Source organism: Neomonachus schauinslandi, chromosome 8 (genome assembly GCF_002201575.2).
Source record: "Neomonachus schauinslandi chromosome 8, ASM220157v2, whole genome shotgun sequence".
NCBI lineage: Eukaryota > Metazoa > Chordata > Mammalia > Carnivora > Phocidae > Neomonachus > Neomonachus schauinslandi.
The window spans coordinates 77,758,521-77,779,158 of record NC_058410.1 but is presented as its reverse complement, the minus strand read 5'-3'; the positions used below and the strand labels follow the sequence as shown (position 1 = coordinate 77,779,158).

The 20,638-nt window shown below is 37.7% G+C and overlaps 1 protein-coding gene across 1 annotated transcript in view; it reads left to right on the top strand.

Annotated features, from left to right (window-relative positions):
- Positions 1–20,638, top strand: part of SH3BGRL2 (SH3 domain binding glutamate rich protein like 2) — a 60,266-nt gene that overhangs the window by 29,494 nt on the left and 10,134 nt on the right. Inside the window, exon 2 of the mRNA XM_021693598.1 lies at positions 6,998–7,183. Coding sequence (XP_021549273.1) covers positions 6,998–7,183 — 186 coding nt within the window. The remainder of the gene's footprint in view (positions 1–6,997; positions 7,184–20,638) is intronic.

Here is a 20,638-nt window from a genome sequence, read left to right as displayed (position 1 = left end):
ATTAACCGTCAGCCTCTGGGAAAGAACTAATCAGAGGAGAAGAGAGAGTGGAGGAGTGCAAGTTTACTTAAAAGTGCCACCGAGTAGGGGTAAATCTGACTCAAGTACAATGTAATTTATTTAGCCTGTCCTCTGATCCAATCCTGAGGGACTCCTGGAGCCAGGAGATTGCTAGTGAAAGAGCTACAGACATCTTCACTATGATTTTCATGGGTCATTGAGTGTTCATGCCAGGTCAGCAGATTCAGCAGCACCAGCCCAGGCAGTTTATCGCCTGGGCGCCTGTGGGGGTGGGTCACCAGGGCTTGGGTGCAGGCCTTGGGGTCCTCAGCGGGGCTGGGTCTTGTCTTGCAGGGATTTGGAGTTGAAAGGGTAAACGTTCATTGTCTTTGTTTGGGCTGCGATAACAAAATTGGGTAGCTTATAAACAGTATAAATTTATTTCTCACAGTTCTGAAGGCTGGATGTTCAAGATCAGGGTGCCAGCATGATTGGGATCTGGTAAAAGCCCTCTGCTGGTTGCAGACTGCAGATTCCTTGCTGTGTCCTCACATGGTGGAAAGGGGTAGGGATATTATTGGGTCTTTTTCATAAGGACACTAATCCCATTCATGAGGGTTCTGTCCTCCTAAACTAATCACCTTCCATAGGTCCCCCACCTTGTAATACCATCACCTTGGGGGTTAGGTTTCAACATACGAATTTTAAGGGGAACACAGATCATTTATTAATGCAGGACCTCTTAAAAAGCTTGCTTCAGAACTTCTGGAGATATTAGGGGAAGTGGATGGGGGTGATGGAATCCCAAGGTAGCGGTTAGAAGCAGAGTCAGGGAAATACTGGTATATTTGCTTCATTCTCAATTGCCATCAATTTGCAAATATATCAACAATTTAATTAAGACATTTGGGCCAAACAAAATACTACATTATACGCTTGCAATTTTTAAAATTAACTGACAAAAGCATTTATTTAAACATATAGTCACATACAACTTTCTTCTTCAATATCATTGTCAATGTTAAAAGCAAAGCCTTTTTCACATTCAGGGTCTACAGACTTCTGAATTATTTAGGCAATTTACAGTTACATGTAGCATCCTAGACGCACTGCTTTTTAAAATCATACAGCTTTAGCATTAATTGAGAAATATTGGCGTTTGATCTACATTGCTTTTTGGCTAAACTTCGTTACATTTGTTCCTAAATTAAATTACCAACTCAGTTTGATCTCTAGAACATCACCTGGAAATCTTTGATGTTCGGCGCTGGAGTGATAGTTCTTTAATCATCCATTTGGTTAATATTTACTGAGGGCCTCCTACGTTGCCAGTCTCTGCTCTTACAGAACTGACACTGTGGAGACAGATGAGCATAAAGTCAAGTACACAGATGAACAAATAAAATTTTAATAAATTTAGACAATAGAACTTCAGCTAAGGTGGTTAGAGAGGACTCTCCATGGTAGATCATCCTAAATGACGAGAGTACCAACACCGCTGAGAGTCGGGATGAAGCCTTTCTGTCACCCTGGCCCTTCCATGTGTGAAAATCCTGTCTGTTCGCTAACAACTGGGTAGTGAGTGTTTGCCACATGCCAGACATGCTTCGAGGCCCTGGGGATACAACAGTGAACAAAACAGGAGACAAAATCCCTGGCCCTGTGGAATTTATATTCTATTAGGGGAGAGAGAGAAATAAATACGGAAAACGTACAGTATATCAGATGCTAAGTGCTATGGTGACAAATGAAGCCTTGAAGGGAAGTAGGGAGTTGGGGGGTGGGGCACTGGAATAATATAAAACCTGGTTGTCAGGGAAGGCCTCATTAACAAATTGAACTTTGAGCCAGAAATGGAGATCTTTGGTCTAGCCCAGGGCTGGAATTTTGTATAGGACAGACTTTTTCTTCAGGCTTTGGGACCCCTGGGCCTCCGTTGCAGCCCTCAGCTCTGCCTGGGACAGTATGGAAATGAGTGGGTGGAGCTGTCTTCCAATACAACTTTATTTACGGACACTGAGATTTGTATTTCATATGATTTTTACGTGTCATGAAATACTATTAATTTTATTTTTTTTTCAACCCCAATTAAAAATATCCCATTTTTGACTGGGGGCTATACAAAAACTGTTATGAGCTAGATTTAGCCTGTGGGCCATAGTTTGCCTTCCCATAATCTAGCCTAAGAGATTTTGGAGTATCTGTTCCTTTTAATTGCTTTGGATAATATGTAATGGTGTATGTTTGAATAATAAAATCCAACTGTCATGCTTTTGTAGATACCTATTTTGGGTCCAACACCTTTTTTTCCTGCTGCTGCTGCTTTTTTTTTTTTTTTTTGTGGTAGTAATGAAAATTCATCTGTTCAGTGACATATATTCATTTCACTTAAATTTATGTCTTACAGCTTTTATTTCTAGGCTCTGCTATGCAATAATAGCTTTATTTTCAATCCATCATACTATAGTATTTCTGAAGACATTTTAAGTAGCAGTTAAGAATTTTCTTCAGGTAAAGCTATAGAAAAACTCAGTAGAGTGGCTTAAGCAATTAAGGGTTAATTTGTCTAATACAGAAAGGTTTAGAGTGGGCCGCACAAGACTGGTGTGGCAGCTTTACAATATCAAGGACCCAAGCTCCTGTCTTTCTGCTTGACCATCCTTAGCATATGGAGTTTGTTTTCACAATTGCAAAATGGTTTCTGCACCTCCAGGCACCACTTCTGCGCTTCTTCAAGAGAGGAGGGAGAAGGATATGATGGGCTTTGTGTTTTTATTCATTAAGGGGAGCCTTCCGGAGAACATCTGCCTTCTCTCTTATTGGCCAGAACCGTGTCATGTGATGACTCCTAGCTCCAGAGGAGTCTGGGTAAAACAGGTTTTGTAGCAGAGCGCATCGCTTTTCCAAACAAAACCCAGCCTTCTGTTATTAAGAAAGGGAGATTGGCTACTGGGTAAAAAACTAGCATTAACTGCCATGGCTTCTAGGTGTGTTAACAAACAAAAAACAGCTGAGTTATAGGTCCTTCCATCATGGCTGAATTGACATGGGTGAAGGCAGCGACTGTTGTCCCACAGTTTACTTCTCTTCCACTTGCTCCTCACATGTCTTTTGATATTGACTGTTGGGTACATTTTGCTTCAGTATAGTTGAAATGTGGGGAGGAGAGAGCTCTTTGTGTCAAGGAAGCGGTGGTATATGTTATTGTTATTTGAACTCTGGGTTTGTACCGGCACATGCAGTGCCCTTGGCCGCTTCCTGTTGCCACACGGGAATCCTTTCTATTACCTGGGTACCCACCCAACCAGCCGTCCCTTCCGCCCCAGCTGGCCTGTCTCCCTGCCAGGTAAGCCTGGGCTCCCACAGCTCCAGGCCACGTTCACCCCAGCAGATCTTAAAAATAGCTGGTTGTGGCAGCTCGTGACTTGTCTTCCTTCCTGATGCTAATGCCACAGATAACCACTTGAAAACTTCCTGCTCTGGGTTAAATTTCTGCCCTTTGTTTATTCAAATCATTCGCTGTAGTATTAGTTAATTTTCTGTGGCCTTAGCTCTTTTTTAAGAAAAAATTTCTTTTTTTTTTTTTTTTAAGATTTTATTTATTTATTCATGAGAGACAGAGGCAGAGGGAGAAGCAGGCTCCCCGCGGAGGAGGGAGCCCGATGTGGGACTCGATCCCAGGACCCTGGGATCATGACCTGAGCCGAAGGCAGACGCTCAACCGACTGAGCCACCCAGGCGTCCCAAGAAAAAATTTCTTTTTAATCATCTGGCTTTTCTTACAAGTTTGAGTAAACGTGGAGGCCAGTGAGTAACAACATGCTCTGACTCCTGGGGCTTCAGGTCCTGTTGGAAAACCTGATTTATATAAAACACCACATGTCTATGGCCATATACTCCTGTTCCCTTCTGTGTGAAGCTCTCTTTCTCAACATAACTTTCCTCTATTTAATCTGTTGAATATTGACATATTCACACTGTTCAAAAACGTTTCAAGTTCACACATGCAGAGAGGGAAACCTCTTGCTCCTACTTTGTCCCTGTCGCCCAGTTCCCACTCCCCCAGCCCCTAGACAGCTATTTCCGTTATTTTTTTTATGTAACTTTCAAGAGTTCATTTTTTAACATAAATACAAGCAAATACAAATGTGTTCCTTTATTTCCTCTATTTTTAAAAAAATGTTCCTAGTCTATGCACAGTTCTGTTCCTTAATTTTTTTTTTCCCATTTACTAATGTACCTTGGAGATCTTTTCATAGCAGTGTTAACAGTATATACAGAACTGCTTTTTTCTTCAGTTGTGCAGTATTAAAGTGACCTTTTTGAAATGTAAACCTGGTCCTGTCTCCCCCGCTTTCCTCTTTTAAACCAGAGATAGAATTATTTACATTTTACTCCTTATACTACTGTCAGTTATCACCTTTGTTAGTAACTATCCTTTGCTTCTTGAGCATTGTTCCTTTCCCTCTCCCTCAGTTTTATTGAGATACAATTGACATATAATATTGCATAAGTGTAAGGTATACAACACAATGATATATATATAGTGAAATGATTACCACAGTTAGTTAACACATTCATCACTCACATCATTTGAATTTTAATATTCTGTGATACATCTTTCAAATATTGGCTGTAAGGAGGGAAGGGTGTTGAGACATGGATACTTTCATACATCGCTAATGGGAACGTAAATTGACGTGGACTTTTTGAAAAGCAGTTTAGCATGGGTCCGTCAGGAGCCTGAAAAATGTCTCTACCCTTTGATCTGAGTTTCATTCGTAGGGCTATGTCTAAAATAGTGTTGAGGTTACAGTTAAAGATTTCTAAATAAAGATGTTCACCACATGATACTTCTGGTGGTGAAAGTTACAAGTATTCTAAATACCAATAATTGAGGAGTAGTTAACGAAAAACATGTACATGATGGATTGCTAAGCAGATATTAAAATTCATGCTTTTGAAAAATTTTTAATGACAGGACAGTACACAGGGTATATTTTTGAGTGAAAGCGGCAAGATGCAGCTGTTTTTGTTGAGTGTGATCCTATGAAAGGAATGACCAGTTGAGCTGTAGGGGATTATAGTCCAGCAGTAAATGCTGTGTGTATGGGGTGGGGGAGCTAGGGGGCTGGGGAGTAAAGAAGTTGTGTACGTGTCTTTGATATATCCTAGTATTGAGAGCATATGAGTTTTTAGGCACTCACACTTTGGGGAAGATGTAGAGGTGGGATGGATATTATGTGTATATATATTATATGGAAAACTCAGGTTTGACTGTGTGTCAGTTTCATTTTTGATCACTCTCATGAACATTTGAAATGTGTTGGATATGTAAAGTTCTACATATGGACCTTAAATCCAAACCCTTTCCTCTAATTAAATTTTGAGAGGATTGTAGGTAACTTCTTGTTTGCTTGTTTTTACAATTTCTAGACTTTTAAAAATGCAAATACATTGCTTTCATAGTCAAAGGAACTGGATCATGAAGGACATTGTGCTATGCTAAGAAATGTGTGTGTGGTCTTCCAAGGGCAGTGGGGACCCACTAAATAAATAGGAGAATGACATGATTGTCTTAACAAGAACACATACCAAGACCTTGATCAAAATAGGTGACCACTTTTGACTTCAGCATCAACTTTGTTTATCTGCCTTATATGGTTATAAGGGGAAATTAAGTAGGATGAATAATACTTTTTTTGGAAGCCACAGTTTCAGAATAATATAACTACATTTCTGGAATTTTGTACCAATGAGGGAAAAAGGTTAACTTTTTCGGAAATGAGAAAAAGCTTAATTTAAGAAACCAAGATAATGCATCAAACTACCATACAGTAGTTTCCTTGTTTTCTGATATCACTGAGTGTAAAGATGTCCTATTTGGCTAGCTTTGCATTTCTGTCCATACTAACTGTGCAGTCTTGTTAGTCATTCATAGACTTCAATCCAGTGATCAGAATCTCTGTGCTCATGACATGCAATAGATTTCCATCTCGGATGCACATGTCATTGAAGCTTTTGGGGGAAAGTTGGAGGAAATTGGTAGGGGCAGTCAGTATGTGAAAGTTTGTTCTTCAAGCACTTTATTTTTTAGATGAGAGGTCTTTCTGGTGGCTTGACCTCTCAAAAGGATTCTTTTCATTGCCAATTATAAAATTACTTCACCGTTTAAGTTTGTTCTCTATGTACATTTCCCAGAATCACTTAGAAAAAGGAACTTTGTTGAGCCATGTTTTACATGCTGTGTTTAAGATATTGAATATTGTCACCTTGTCTGAATTATTTAATATGAACCCTTAAATAAGACTGATAAGATTTTGAAAATGTACAGATGTGTTTGCAGCTCTTCAAGAGCACACCTGACCCCTAGTGACTGAAGAAGGAAACATGAAGGTGAGAGGAACAAAAAGGGTTAAGAAATAGAGTTCAAACTAAGATGATGCTTGTTTACTCTCACCTTAGAAGCAGAGAACATTTTTCTCTTGTGAATTGATGAAAGGATGCTTTCATGACAGTGGCTACAGCTGTGGAATATCTGAAAGAGACTGCTGAAGGGAATAAAAATGTTGCTGCTCCCAGGAATCAATGAAATGTTGACATCTCAGATGGGCTATACATGGTTTTCAACTGGTTTTGGCAGAGGGAGCTTTCATGACTATAAATGTCAACTTCTGTAAGTGGGAGGGAGAATGGATATGGCCTACTGAGAACTGAGTCCCTCACCTCATACATAATCTGATCCTTCCAATTTGTGCCCCAGAGTTCTGGGGAGTCTAGGTGAAGAAATCATCGTGTCCGGATTTGCCTAGACTTCTGTTGGATATCCAGTGAGTCAGTGGTACATGGTGCCTGCGAAAATCTCTCTCTCTCTCTCTTTTTTTTTTTTGCATCAGTGACCTCTGATAATGAGAAATCAAATCTAGTTCAATTTGGAAATATCTACATATTGTTTCAGTTGAGCATTTCTCCTTCTTTATTTGTCTTCCCTCTTTAGATAAAGAAGAAGCAGCAGGATGTGGTTAGATTTCTGGAAGCCAACAAGATAGAGTTTGAGGAGGTGGATATCACAATGTCAGAAGAACAGAGACAATGGATGTACAAAAACATTCCCCCAGAAAAGAAGCCTGCTCAGGGCAACCCTCTGCCGCCTCAGATATTTAATGGTGACCGATACTGTGGAGTAAGTAGCCAGATTGTTACCACACTATTTCTTTGGGTGATTCAGAACACAGTTACCTAGAGTGACGTTGGGTTTTTTCAGTGAGGACTGTGACCTCTTTACCCTCTGCCACTCAGGTTCACAGTTTAATAGAGGGGATGTGGGTACAACGACACAGATGGTGTGTGAATGTGAGTGCGTACATGTCTGTCAGTCTTCCTGTGTCTTTGTTTGGGGAAAGTGGTGGGTAGGGGAAGGGGTGTGTGTGTGTGTGTTTATTGTGTTCTAAATTTTAAAGCAGATTTTTTGATTAACATATTTTGGGGGCAGAGTGGAAGGGATAGTTATTCTTGGATCTTCACCTCTCTATAGTATAAAAAACTACTAATAGCTGATTATACACCAGACTTTGTTTCTTTTGTGATAATGAGCCAGATGGATCATTAGGAACCTCTGAAATATATTAGGTGCCTTCCTCCTGTATGTAGCATACGAGAAGATGAAGTCACATTTGTCTGATTATCTATTTTCCTTCTCACTGGCTTAAGAAAAAAAAAATCAAGAAACTTCTAATGAGTAGCTAGGATTTGCCCTTTGTCATACTCTTAAGTGTTAAGTGTGTGTTTATTTTGGTACCTGTACTACAGTTCTTTAAGGATGGCCTGGAGAAGGGGAAGGGGCTATAGTGCTGAAGTGCTTAAGGTGAAATAAATAGCTGGGTTGTACTGGAGTGGAGAAAAGGGATAACAATGCTTCTGATACCTTGAAAGGAAACAGTTTCCATGTGCATAAGAGAGAAGGAGATGTTGAAACGGAAAGCCATAAAGATTGTGCACAGAGTTCTTGCATTCATGTCAGAGGAGAATCCTGCACATGGCACTAGATTCAGATACGAGTTCTTATACCACTTTATGTTGGCTTTGACACCTTTGGAAAGTCACCTCTCTTAAAGCATCAATTTTCTTATCTTTAAGCAAAGGATGATAATATCTGCCTTACTTCCCAGGATATTTTGTGACTGTAAAGTACTTTTTAAGAATAAAGCTTATTGTTTTAATTGTGGAATATTTTACATTGTTGATCTCATATTTTATTAGGGGAGTATGTGGTAACTGAAGGTGTATCCCATTCACAATTACAGGCCCTAGAAAATGTACTCTTGTGTCTGCAAACCAAAAGGAGGTATAGTTGAAACTATGTATAAACTGTACTGTTCAAAGCAAAACTATTAGTCAGATAGTGCTAGAAGACTTAAAACAAAAATTTAGCAGTTTTCTGTCCCTCAGACTTCTCAGGTACGAGAATTTCTTTGTTCTGGTCTTGTTGAGTGATAATTCGGCTGGGTATAGAATTCTAAGTTGGAAAGAATTTTGATCGTTTTGCTTCATTATCATCTGGTTTCTAGTGCTGCGATGGAGAAGTCTAATGCCATTTTCCTTGATCTTTTGTATGTTTTTGCCAGTTTCTTTTTTCCAGGTTTTTAATGTCTCTTATTCATATGTGTATCCTAAAATTTTTTGGTGAATTACCATAATGTAATCTATTTTTCATTCACTGTGCTGAGTGCTCAGTAGGTCCCTATTATCCAAGAATTGCATGATTATTAAATATGTTTTTATATTATTTTCTTTGAAAAAGTTCTCCCTGCTTTTTCACTCTGTTCTCTTTATCTAGAATACATATTGGGCACCTGGGTGGCTCAGTCGTTAAGCGTCTGCCTTGGGCTCAGGTCATGATCCTGGGATTCTGGAATCGAGCCCTGCATCAGGCTCCCTGCTCAGCGGGGAGCCTGCTTCTCCCTCTCCCACTACCCCTGCTTGTGTTCCCTCTCTCACTGTGTCTCTCTCTGTCAAATAAAGAAATAAAATCTTAAAAAAAAAATAGAATACATATTAATTTAGATGTGAACTTATTACACCAATTTTCTAATAGTCTTATCTTTTTCTTTTGTATTGTCTTCTTTAACTTTTTATTCTACTTTCTGGGAGATTTCTTTAACTTACCTTTGAATTTTTTCATTGAATTTTTATGTAATCTTTTTTTTTTCCTTTCTTACATTCTGATTTTTTCTTTTTAATAATGTGCTTTTATGAGATGAGTACAGATCTTAGCTCAGTGGAGATACTAAATATGATTTCTTTGAGGTTTTCTTCTCTTACCAGTATTGTCCCTGTTCTACTAATTCCCGCCCCCCCCCGCCTTTTTTTTTTTCACTTTGCTTATTTTGGTCTTTTCTCTCAACTGTGGTGGGCTTTCCTCAGATGTCTGGTGATCCTTGTCTTTTGTTTAAGAGGTGAGGCACTAGAAAGCTAATTAATTAGAAGTTGTGTGTGTGCTTATATATGTGTGTGGGCTTGTTTCCCAGAGGACTTCTCTCTAGGTTGACTGGGTAGCCTATTACATTCTTGTTGTAGATACAGATAATAAAATCTGCAGGTCTTTTCTCAGGTGATAATTTAATTTTTCCAGAGAATTGCCCTTCAGTCTCTTGCTTGGGGATATCAGCCTCACTACTGGAGTTCTGGACCTGTAGGGTGAGAGGGCTAGAGGGTCTCACTCTCTGCCATGCACAGTTTCCCTTCATATCTCTGTTTTCACCTCCACTCTGTCTTCCATGCTGCTGTTTATAAGTTTGTTGCTTCCCAGAAGCCGTATTTATTAATGGTGTACCTTCTGGTTCCTTTGGGGAGAGTGAGGCACCCTGGGAATCTAATTGCTGCTTATGTAGATTTTCAAACAGTCTCCCTGTTTTCTGCCTTTGCCCACTCACCTCACCTTCACAATAGCTGATGCCTCCAGTTCCTGACGTTTCCTGGGGAGCCCCCCCCAGCTTGTTCAGACACTGAGGTTTGACCATCCTCTGCTCTCTAATGCCCCTCACCATTTCTCTCCTCACTTCCTACATATGTTGTGGTTCAGAGCTATAGATGTCTCTTAGTTTTATTTTTTTTTAATGGTGTTTCTGGTTCTTTAAAAAAATTCTTGTTTTGTTGATTTTTCAAGATAGAGGAGAAAAAGACATCTTTCCTCTATCATCGTGAAAGTAGAAGTGTTCAGAGCCCTTTGAATACAGGAATGTATTGAATGAATAAAAGAGTGTAATGTGAAATGAAGTTAATTCCTTACCCTTGCTTTCACTTCTTTATGACTTTCTACATCTCTGTGTACCTTTGCCCTACAGTCTATGGAAATTTTTTCAGATAGACTGGGAACTGGCTAGAGGCTTACACACTGATTACACTGTGCTGGATAAATGGCATCTTCTCTGCTTAAGCAGTGTTAGTCCCGTGGGGATGGTGACAGAACAGCACTGGTACGCACTCTGTCTTTATAGTTTGTGCTAGCAGGAGTTTTGAAGGCAGTGTCTGCTCTTACCATGGTCAAGTAAATTTGACTTTGACAAAAGCAAAAGCATTAGAGGGCAACTAACCATGGTCTCATTCATCCTACCTGCTTCTGTGCACCTTGCTTTACCTAGTGATAAAGTTTATCAGTGGTCTTATCTGGTTGGATAACTTGTGGAAACCTGCCACATTGCAGGTGATGGGATCCAGTAAGCATGAAGATTCACCTCTTTCCTGGAATTGGCTGGAAACTTACTACTTTATTTTAAACTGGGAGACATAAATAGCTGCTAAGCTACTTGGTAATCAACGTAGACAGTTTCCTTCTCTCTGCCCTTTAGTATTTGAATAATCTGCTTGTTGGGAAGAATTCCCCACTGAATGGAAGCTCCCTGGCATGTCTAGTCAGTTCTTCTCACCCCAGAATTTGAACATTGAGGGGATAATGCAGCAATACGGGATCAGTTAGACAGGGGTCTTGGGGTCAGGAATAGCCATAGCCATGGCAGGTATCCTAATGGGGCTGATCCTGCGGTGTGGCCTCGGTGTGTTCTTGGCCACCCAGACATAGAAATTTGTCTTATAAACTGGTTCTTCAGCTTTAATGTGGATTCAAAGCTTCCCACTATACTGCCACAAATTCCTTTCTTGTTACGTTGCTAATGTCCATTTGAGTTATTTGTAATCAAGAACCCAAATTGCGCAGACTGGTTGTTCTTGCTATTTCCTGGGAGTATCCCTACCATAAGCAAGGTAATGAGTAACCTAAAGGTAAACATCCCCAACCTTAGGCTTTTCTGATGGGTTTTATAGTGTCTGATTTGGATTTTGAAAGCTCCGGGTCCTCATGTTCAAGGTTTAAACTTTGTTCTCTCTCTGTGGAACTGGCATGTGTGGAGTGCACCAGAAATGAAAATGCACACATCTGCCCTAAAGGAAAGTATTTACTCCCTTTTCATTTCTTTTCTCCCTCCTTATTCAGGGGAAAAAAAAAAAAAGATTTGGATTTTTAAAATATGTTTTTATTTTATTTTTTATTAAAAAATGTTTGATAAAAACGTACATTGTAAAAGTTACTATCTTTTAAGTGTACAGTTTAGTAGTAAGTATTCGTTGTTGTAAAACAGATATCCAGAACTTTTTCATCTTGCAGAACTGAAACTCTATACCCATTAAACAACTCCCATTTGTACCCCACCCCAGACCTAGATAACAGTCATTCTGCTTTCTACCCCTGAATTTGACTATGTTAGATACCTCATAGAAGTGAAATTATACAATGTCTGTCCTTTTGTGACTAGCTTATTTCACTTAGTATAATGTCCTCAAGGTTCATCCATGTTGTTGTATGTCTTAGTCCATCAAGGCTGCTATAACAAAATGCCACAGCCTGGGTATTTTGCAAACAACAGAAATTTATTTCTCACAGTTCTGGAAGCTGGAAGTCTAAGATCAGGGTGACAGCATAGTTGAGTTCTGATGAAGATGCTCTTCTGAATTGCAGACTGCCAACTTCCTGAAGTGCCCTTGTATAGTGAAAGGGGACAAGAGAGCTCTTTTATAAGGGCATTAATCCTATCCTTGAGGGCTCTACCCTCATGGCCTAATCATCTCCTAAAGGTGTTTGGGCATCAGGATTTCAACATAAGAATTTTGTGGGGATGCAAACATTTAGCCTAGAGCATTGAAGCATGTGACAAGATTTCATTTCTTTTTAAGGCTTCCATTGTGTGTATATACCACATTTGTTGATGGATTGGGTTGCTTCCACCTCTTGGCTGTTGTGAATGGTACTGCTTTGAACATGGATTTGCAAATATCTGAGATTCCACTTTCAATTGTTTTGGATATATACATAGATGTGGGATTGCTGCATCATATGGTAGTTCTATTTTTAATTTTTTGAAAAATCGTCATAGTGGTTATGCCATTTTACAGTCCCATCAACAGTACACAAGGATTCCAACTTCTCCACATCCCCACCAATACTTGTTATTTTCTTTTCTTTTTTTTTTTTTTGGTTTTATCTTGTTTTGAGAGCAGCCGTTCTAATAGGTGTGAGGTAGTATCTCACTGTGATTTTGATTTGCATTTCTCTGATGGTTAGTGATATTGAGCATTTCATACACTTATTGTCCATTTGTATATCATTTTTGAAGAAATGTCTATTCAAATCCTTTGCCCATTTTTAAATTAGGTTATTTGATTTTTTGTTGTTGAGTTTTAAGAGTTCTTTGTATATTCTGGATATTAACCCCTTAGCAGATATCTAATTTGCAAATATTTTCTCCCATTCTTAGGTTGCCTTTCACTCTGTTGATTATATTCTCTGATGAACAAAGTTTTAATATTTGATGTAGTCCCATTTGTCTATTTTTGCTTCTGTTGATTATACTTTTGGAGTCATAGCTAAGAAATCATTACTTGCCAAATACAGTGTCATGAAGCTTTCCCCTTATGTTTTCTTCTAGAAGTTTTATAGTTTTGGGTCTTATATTTAGTCTTTAATTCATTTTTAGTTACTTTTTGTATGTGGTATAAGATAAGGGTTCAACTTCATTCATTTGCATTTGGATATCCAGTTTTCCTAGCACTATGTGTTGAAGAAACTGTCCTGTCCCCAGTGAGTGGTCTTGGCACCTTTGTGGAAGATCATTTGATCATATACATGAGGGTTTATTTTTTTGGACTCTATTCAGTGTCTTATCTTTATGCCAGTACCATACTGTTTTGATTACTGTAGCTTTGTAATATGTTTTGAAACCAGGAAATGTGAATCCTCCAACTTTGTCCTTTTTCAAACTTGTTTTGGCTATTTGGAGTCCCTTGACATTCCATGTAAATTTTAGGTTTTTTTTGTTTGTTTTTTTTTTCTGTTTTTGCAAAAAATGCTGTTGGGATTTTGATAGGGATTATGTTGAATCTTTAGATAGTTTTGGGTAATATTGACATCTTAACAATATTAAATCATCTAATCCATGAACATGGGATGTCTTTCCATTGATATGTATCTCTGTTCATTTCTTTCAGCAATGTTTCATAGTTTTTAACATACAATCTTTAACCTCCTTAGTTAGATTTACACCTAAGTGTTTTACTCTTTTGGTATTGTAAATAGAATTATTTTTTAAATTTCCTTTCCCAATTGTTTATTTATTCATGTGTAGAGACACAGGTGATCTTTATATGTTGCTTTTTGGTCCTGTGACTTTGTTGAATTTATTAATTATTTTATTTAAAAAATGGTAGTTAGAAATGGGAATGCAACCAAATTTCATTTAACTGGGTTCACATTAACCAGTTTGTGGATTAACCATCAAAAGGGGAGAAGATAGTGACCATTTAGATAGTCAAGACAAGTTGGTGCAGGTTTGGCTAAGGATGCCAATACTCAGAATTGGCCATTGGATGATGGTGAGAAGAGATGGGGTGAGGTAGAATGTGTGGCTGGAGTTACTCATGTAAGTCCTGTCTTACAAGGAAGAGATGACAGTTTGCTGAGAGATAGATGGCAGAATATTTTTATAGAAAAATAACCATTTTGATCATTTTCCATGGGGCAACTTATAAGATTGTTTATATTTTAAAACTATTGAATTACTATTTTGGTACTTTAGGTGATACTTGTAGAATGTTAAATTTATACCTAAGCATTGGGTCTACTGTTAATCAAATAAGATTATATTAAAGCTGTTGATAAGTTTGGTTTAAGTAATGATTTGGGGGCCAACTCTGACTGCCTTTCCCCATATTACCTTGGTTAATGCCTGAAAGTAGACTAGAGATGGGTTAGATTGATCTCAAGGAGGTGCAGAAAGACAGCAATAGTTCCTTGTGGCCTCTCCTCTTCTTTCTTTCCCATCAAAGGAGACAAGGAGATGTGTTAGTGTCTTCTAACCATTGGTGGAGGCTCAGAAGCACACCACAGAACACCTAAATGTATGTAGTTGTATTGTTTCCAAGTGCAGTATTTATGTAAGACTTTTGAGAAGATTGTTTTGGGATAATACATTTTAAGTGTGTTTGGGCATCTTTTTGAAGCATGCAGAACCAACTCCCTTAATTATCAGTTTTCAAGTCCCTGATTCATACATATTTTTATTTTTTTAAAATCATATATTTAAATTTGAATACATTGAACTTGAATATATATATATATATATATATATATCTCCACATATAAATATAAGAAATGATTTTCAGCCAAAAGTCTCATAAGAAGTTGTTGGAAAGAGATATTTAAAGATGGGGCGCCTGGGTGAGGCAGTCAGTTAAGCATCTGCCTTTGGCTCAGGTCATGATCCAGGGTCCTGGAATGAAGCCCTGAGTCAGGTTCCCTACTCCCTCTCCCTCTGTCCCCCGTCTCATGCGCACTCTCTCTCTCACTCTCTAGCTCAAATAAATAAATAAAATCTTAAAAAAAGAGATATTTGAAGAGATTTTCATACTGAATTGGTTATCCAACATTATTATTGTTGTTGTTTCTTTTTTTCCCAGCACTAAAATGAATATGGAAGTAGAGAATATTTAAAAAATGAGAATGAGAAAGGGGGAACAATAAATACTACCTTTCAAATACAACTGTAAACATTTGGTCTATGCACATTCTCTTTTCTTACAAGCTGATTTAAATTTTTAAAATCACATTTGTTGATCATACTATATATACCATTTTGTGCCCTGCTTTGTTCTCTAACAAAAATAGTTTCCATGTCCTTATAAGCTTATTTTTTAGAAGTTGCATCTTATTCCCTTGGGTGGATTATTATAATTAACTTAATCATTCCCTCAGTGTAGGCTATTTAGTCTGTTTCCAGTCACTTGAAATAATAGTTTGCAACTGGCAAGCTGTTTTGAAGAATGCATTAAATTGAATGTTATTTCATAAAGTACATTCTCATTTAAGCTCTTCCACTCTTTTTCTTTTCCTTAGAGTCATTTTTCTTTCTTTCCTTTTAAGAGTCTTCTGTCAAATAACAAAAATATTTTGGGGTGTACTGTTATCAAGATACGAAGGGTTATTGTTGGTGGCCCCAGAATCTGGGTTCAAGGTGAAGAAAAAAATCACTTGGTGAAATGAAAACTAGTAAAAGTTAAAACAAGTTGAGTTTCTCAGGGCTCCGGGGTGCCCAAAGTCATAGAATAAAGACTGCCTATCTGCCCAAAGCAGCATTTGGCTTGAAGATTTTGAGTACATTGCAAAACATTTTTTAATAGCCAAAGAAACACTGGTATATTATGGGGCAGGATGCCTGATTTCCATGAATTTTTAGATTGAACAAGGCTTCAAAGAAATTTCACTTTTATAGGGGCTGCCTCAAAATGTATCCTCCAGTGTTCTAGATCAGGGGTTGGACCACCTGGCAAATACTTTAGTCTTTTCAGACCACCAATTCTCTGCTACATCTTCTTTTTTGTTTGGTTTTCTTTGTTTTGTTTTCTAACCATTTAAGAATGTCAAACCATGCTTAGCTCAGAGGCCCCCTCCATAGTTTACTCCCCTTCTAGATGGTCCAATGCTGCCTCCACCTCCCGGAGTTCTTTAGTGGTCACATTTGAGAAACACAGGATTAGCTGATTTCCAAGTCTCCTCTGTGAAAATAAAGTATATCCTCTGGCAGGATGGAGTAGAACATGGTCCTAGAATTTTGACCTATGTTGAAGCCTGACTTGCAGTAATTTTGTGTTACTAGAACTCTGGTTGTTGGAGTCAATAAGGAAAAGAAAAAAAGGAAAGCTAAAGTTTAAAATTTTCATTATTCACAGGAGATTGTGCTCTGTCTCTAAAATATGGATGTTATTTATGTAGGCTTAATGACTACATCATCTACATGATAGTAAGGCAAAGCCCTGAAAGTTACCCCAAACTCATTTTCCTCACCTCAATACCCACTTGGTTACCAAATCCTGTAATTTTTGTCTCCTGTGTAATTCCACCCTATTTCTCTCTCAGAACTCAATTCAAACAGGCCTTGTTATTGAGCTTTCTCTAACTAGGACTGCCCCTCCCCTAAGCCCAGCAAACCTGTGCCTCATTCCTATTATGACCTTTATCTCATAGAATTTTTTTTTTCATGTCTTTCCCTTCTGAGGTTCCTTGTGTTCACCTCAGCAGGCTCTGTGGCACATTTATCTTAGTCTCTGCATAATGTTAGGAACCCAGAACATACTTACCAAAAATTGGTTATGTGAATGGGTGACAAGCTACACAGATGTTTTCAGCTGAGCAGGTAGCTAACCTGTTCTGTTGGGTCCCGCCTTGTCAAAGTTCTGAGCATTTGCATTCTCATTTTATTACTAAAAGTCAGTCAGATGTCTCAAGAGGAAGCTCATTGGACCTTCTTCTAAATTTTACAATGAAATCTATTGGGAAAATCACCTCTATTAGAAACTCACCTATCCTACAGGTAGAATTTCCTTAAGAAACTTAATTTGAATTTGAAGATCTGTATTCCAAGGCCTCCTGTCTAAAAGATAACTTATCTAATCAAGGAGAATCTTCTTCAGATGTTTTACTGTAAATAATCTTATATGACATCCTCATAGATACTAGGAAAGGAAAAAGTCGGGCGGTGGGGAAGGGGTGATATAAATTCCTCTTTATCGCTTGCTGATCAGCTGTATGCCCAGAAGCATAACAATTTAATTAGATATTCTTTGCGGTTTTATCTCTTTTATATAATCGTAGTTTTTATTCTTCTGTCTATAAATGTTTAATCTCCCATTTTCACCTCACTGAGATGTTTGCTGCAATATTCTACAGTGATGAATCCCTGGGACGTGTCTTTCATGAAAACGATGGCTTGTGCCGTGAATATTGAAAACCTTCATTCAGACAGGCTCAGGCTGCCCCAGTTGCATGTTTCATGGTGTATCTTAAATAGGGTCCACACTGGAGGTTTTCTTTAGGTTAAAATGTTTCTCTTTCTGAGCCTTATGCAGTTAGAGTTAATGAAAAGAAAACAAAACTGTTAAGACACTAAGGCCATGTTAATACTATCAATGTTAAGACAATAGAGGAGGGTCAAAAGTGAAAAGTCACATTTCCTCTGCCCCGCTATATGTGCCCTCCCTTGGATTCCCAAGAGATAGCCTCTCCTGTGAGGTTCTGCTTTGTAGTTTTCTTAGTTATCACCAGCCTGTGCCTATATTCCTGGATTTAAAGCTTTAGACAGCACATTTTTCTTTGAAAGATGAAGAGAAATCATTCTTAATAGCTCCTCTCATTTCTCTCCCATGTTGATTCACACACACGCACACACAGCATTGCTAAAGTTTATACATCACATTCTCCTCTGTGACTGTAATAATTATTATAAAATATAATATATAAACATTTATTTTGTTATAAACCAAAAATGCTAATCTCTATAGAGCTGTTTAGTTGTGTGCGTAGTCATAGAGGAGGGTATATTATCCTATTTTACTAAATCCCTGTGGCTTAAAGGAGAATGATATAAATGTCAATATCCACGAGATTCTCTTAATTTTAGCCTCTTCACTTAACTGCTTTGGGTATTTCTTAAAATGTTATTGCTGGTTCCTTTTCCTATGTTCAACACATTTTTTTTTTTTTCCATTCAATTTCATTTGGTGCTTGGGTAGATGTATGTGCTTGCTCTGCCATCTTGTACCAGCATGGTCAGAAATGTTAAACAGGAATTAGGAACTTAAAATCCTCAGCTTTGGGCTTACCCATATTTTTGGTGTTTGGCATAGAAATTGCTGAATGAAGCTGTTTCAGAAAAATACATCTTATATACCCTACCAAGATTGGAACTGTCAACTATTTTTTCCTTCTATACCAAGATTTTATAAAATAGAACATAGCATTCATGGTCCTTAACCACTGAATCAAGATATGCTGCTCAGAGGCTACCCTCAGGCTTGAAAGATTTTAAGAAGGAGCCTCTGCGCATTTTTTCAGCTGCAGCAGCAGTAACGCTGGTCGTCTTAGAAAGAATTTAAGATTTTTTTTTCTTCTTTTGGGTAAACCAAATTTGCTTTGGCTCAGCTAGGACCAATTGCTGCCACCATTTCCTTATAAGCCATGTATTGTTTTTATTCCCCACAGCCTCCTGTTTGGATATGCCCTTGGCATGTAGAAATCATACGGGTCTGTCACTTAATTGTCATTGACATGGCGTGGGAAGTGATGCAGCGTAGCAGCGTGGCTGCTGTGGGTTTTCCTCATGGTTCTCCTAGGGAACACTGAAAGGGCAAAGAACTTTAAGGTCTTTGTCTCAAATGCTTGTCTAGTCTATAATAGTCTCATCATGGTATACGGGTAATGTGCTTACGTGAGCTCTGTGGAAGAATGAGGCTATTGTACACTTTACCTGTTGTAGATTTTATCATGAACTTCTAAATTTTCTGACTTGAACGCACACAGAAGTGTAGGTGACAGAAGCTTTTGTTTTTTCCTTCTTAACGGCTGTTCAGTTTGCTTTATTTTTCTTAAAATTGCAGCATTTAGATAGATGTTCCATTAGTAATAGTGCTCAGTTATGTTGATACCTACGTAGTCCAGAAATTTCTCTTTTCATAGCACTAGAAACAAAGTGAGTTTTCATCTTTTGTCTTACGTGTAATACAAATGTACCAGCTTCTGAAACTGGGCAATTTTATCTTGAATATGCCTTGTATATTTGTAACCTTCTCCAAAGGTAATATTAACTGATCATTATATTGTATAGTTACAGAAGGTTGATTGTGCTGAAATGTATAATTTGCAGATGTGTATTTACAGACACTTCAGAGAGAGTGTCTTTGACTATCAGGAATTCAGCAAGCCTATTTCGAAGCTTTATAGTGAGTTTTTAAAATACAATGCTTTTAACTTTTTCAGTATAAACCTTAGTACATTTTTAAAAGTAGAAGCCTCATAAGTGAAATGAACTTGATAAGAAAGCAGATCTTTCTCTTTTATTGGGGAATGCCTAAGGCCATAAGAACTTACATCTTAATAGAATGTGATTTTAAAATTTCTAATACAATTTTATGCTTAAATTATTTCAGTCATACTATTTAATTTATTATCTCTAAAAGGAGGTATTAACTAGTAAGAAATCCTAGATTTTAAATTATCGACCTACTCTTTGCCTAAATATGACAAAAAAATAAAACCTTTTACACTTTGAGATTCATCAGACCTTTAAATACCAAAAAATAAATTTTTTATTTCATTTTTAAAAACCCGTGACTCAAATTACGTTATTAGCATGAGATTACCTAAAACATGACACATCAGTCATTAATTGGCAAACACAACTCATTCATCCACTTGACAAATATTGGTAACCTGGTGTGTGTCAGGTACTATTCTAATGTTCATTTTTAAAAATTAATGACTTTAAATTATTCTGCTTTTAAAGTTAATTACCAAATCTTATATATGTTGCTTTGAAAGGAGTTAATTACCTGAAGTGACAATTTCTAAACTGTTGGGAGGATCCAATTCAATATTCAGGTAAGAAACTCCCTAGCCGTAGTGATGTTAAAGGCAGAGAAAGTAGGCATTGAACAGGATTATTTCTTGAACCCAGATCAGTGAAATGGTATTCAACTATTTGGAAATACCTTTGTTACAAAGAATATTTGTAACATTTTCAGTTCATAGGATTTTGCCTAAATTCTGTTAGACCTGTATTATTTGTGACATAATTTTTTTATAAAAAATTGTAAAATTCTCCATAAAATTGTATGAAATCTGTAATATCCTAGAGCCACTAGAAACCTCCAGCTGCCCAGCTGGTATCTTCTTCACTTAGATGTCTCATACAGTTGCTCAAACTGAACATTTTGAAACAGCTTCAGCCTTACTCTCACATCTGCTTTTTCTCTGGTCTTTCCTGTCAAGTTACAAAGGTCAGTTCCACAGTTGAGTATGATCAATTCTTCCTCCAAAATCTATCTCCAGTCTGTCTGCTTTTCTCTATCTCCATTATCATTGGTCAGGTTCAGGCTGCCACCATCTTACCTGGATTACCACAATACTCTTTTGACTTTTCTCCCTGCTTTCCTTCTTGTTGGCCTGTCTCAGCCATTCTCCACACAGATAACTTAGCTATTTTTTTTTCTTTCTTTCTTTCTTTCTTTCTTTCTTTCTTTCTTTCTTTCTTTCTTTCTTTCT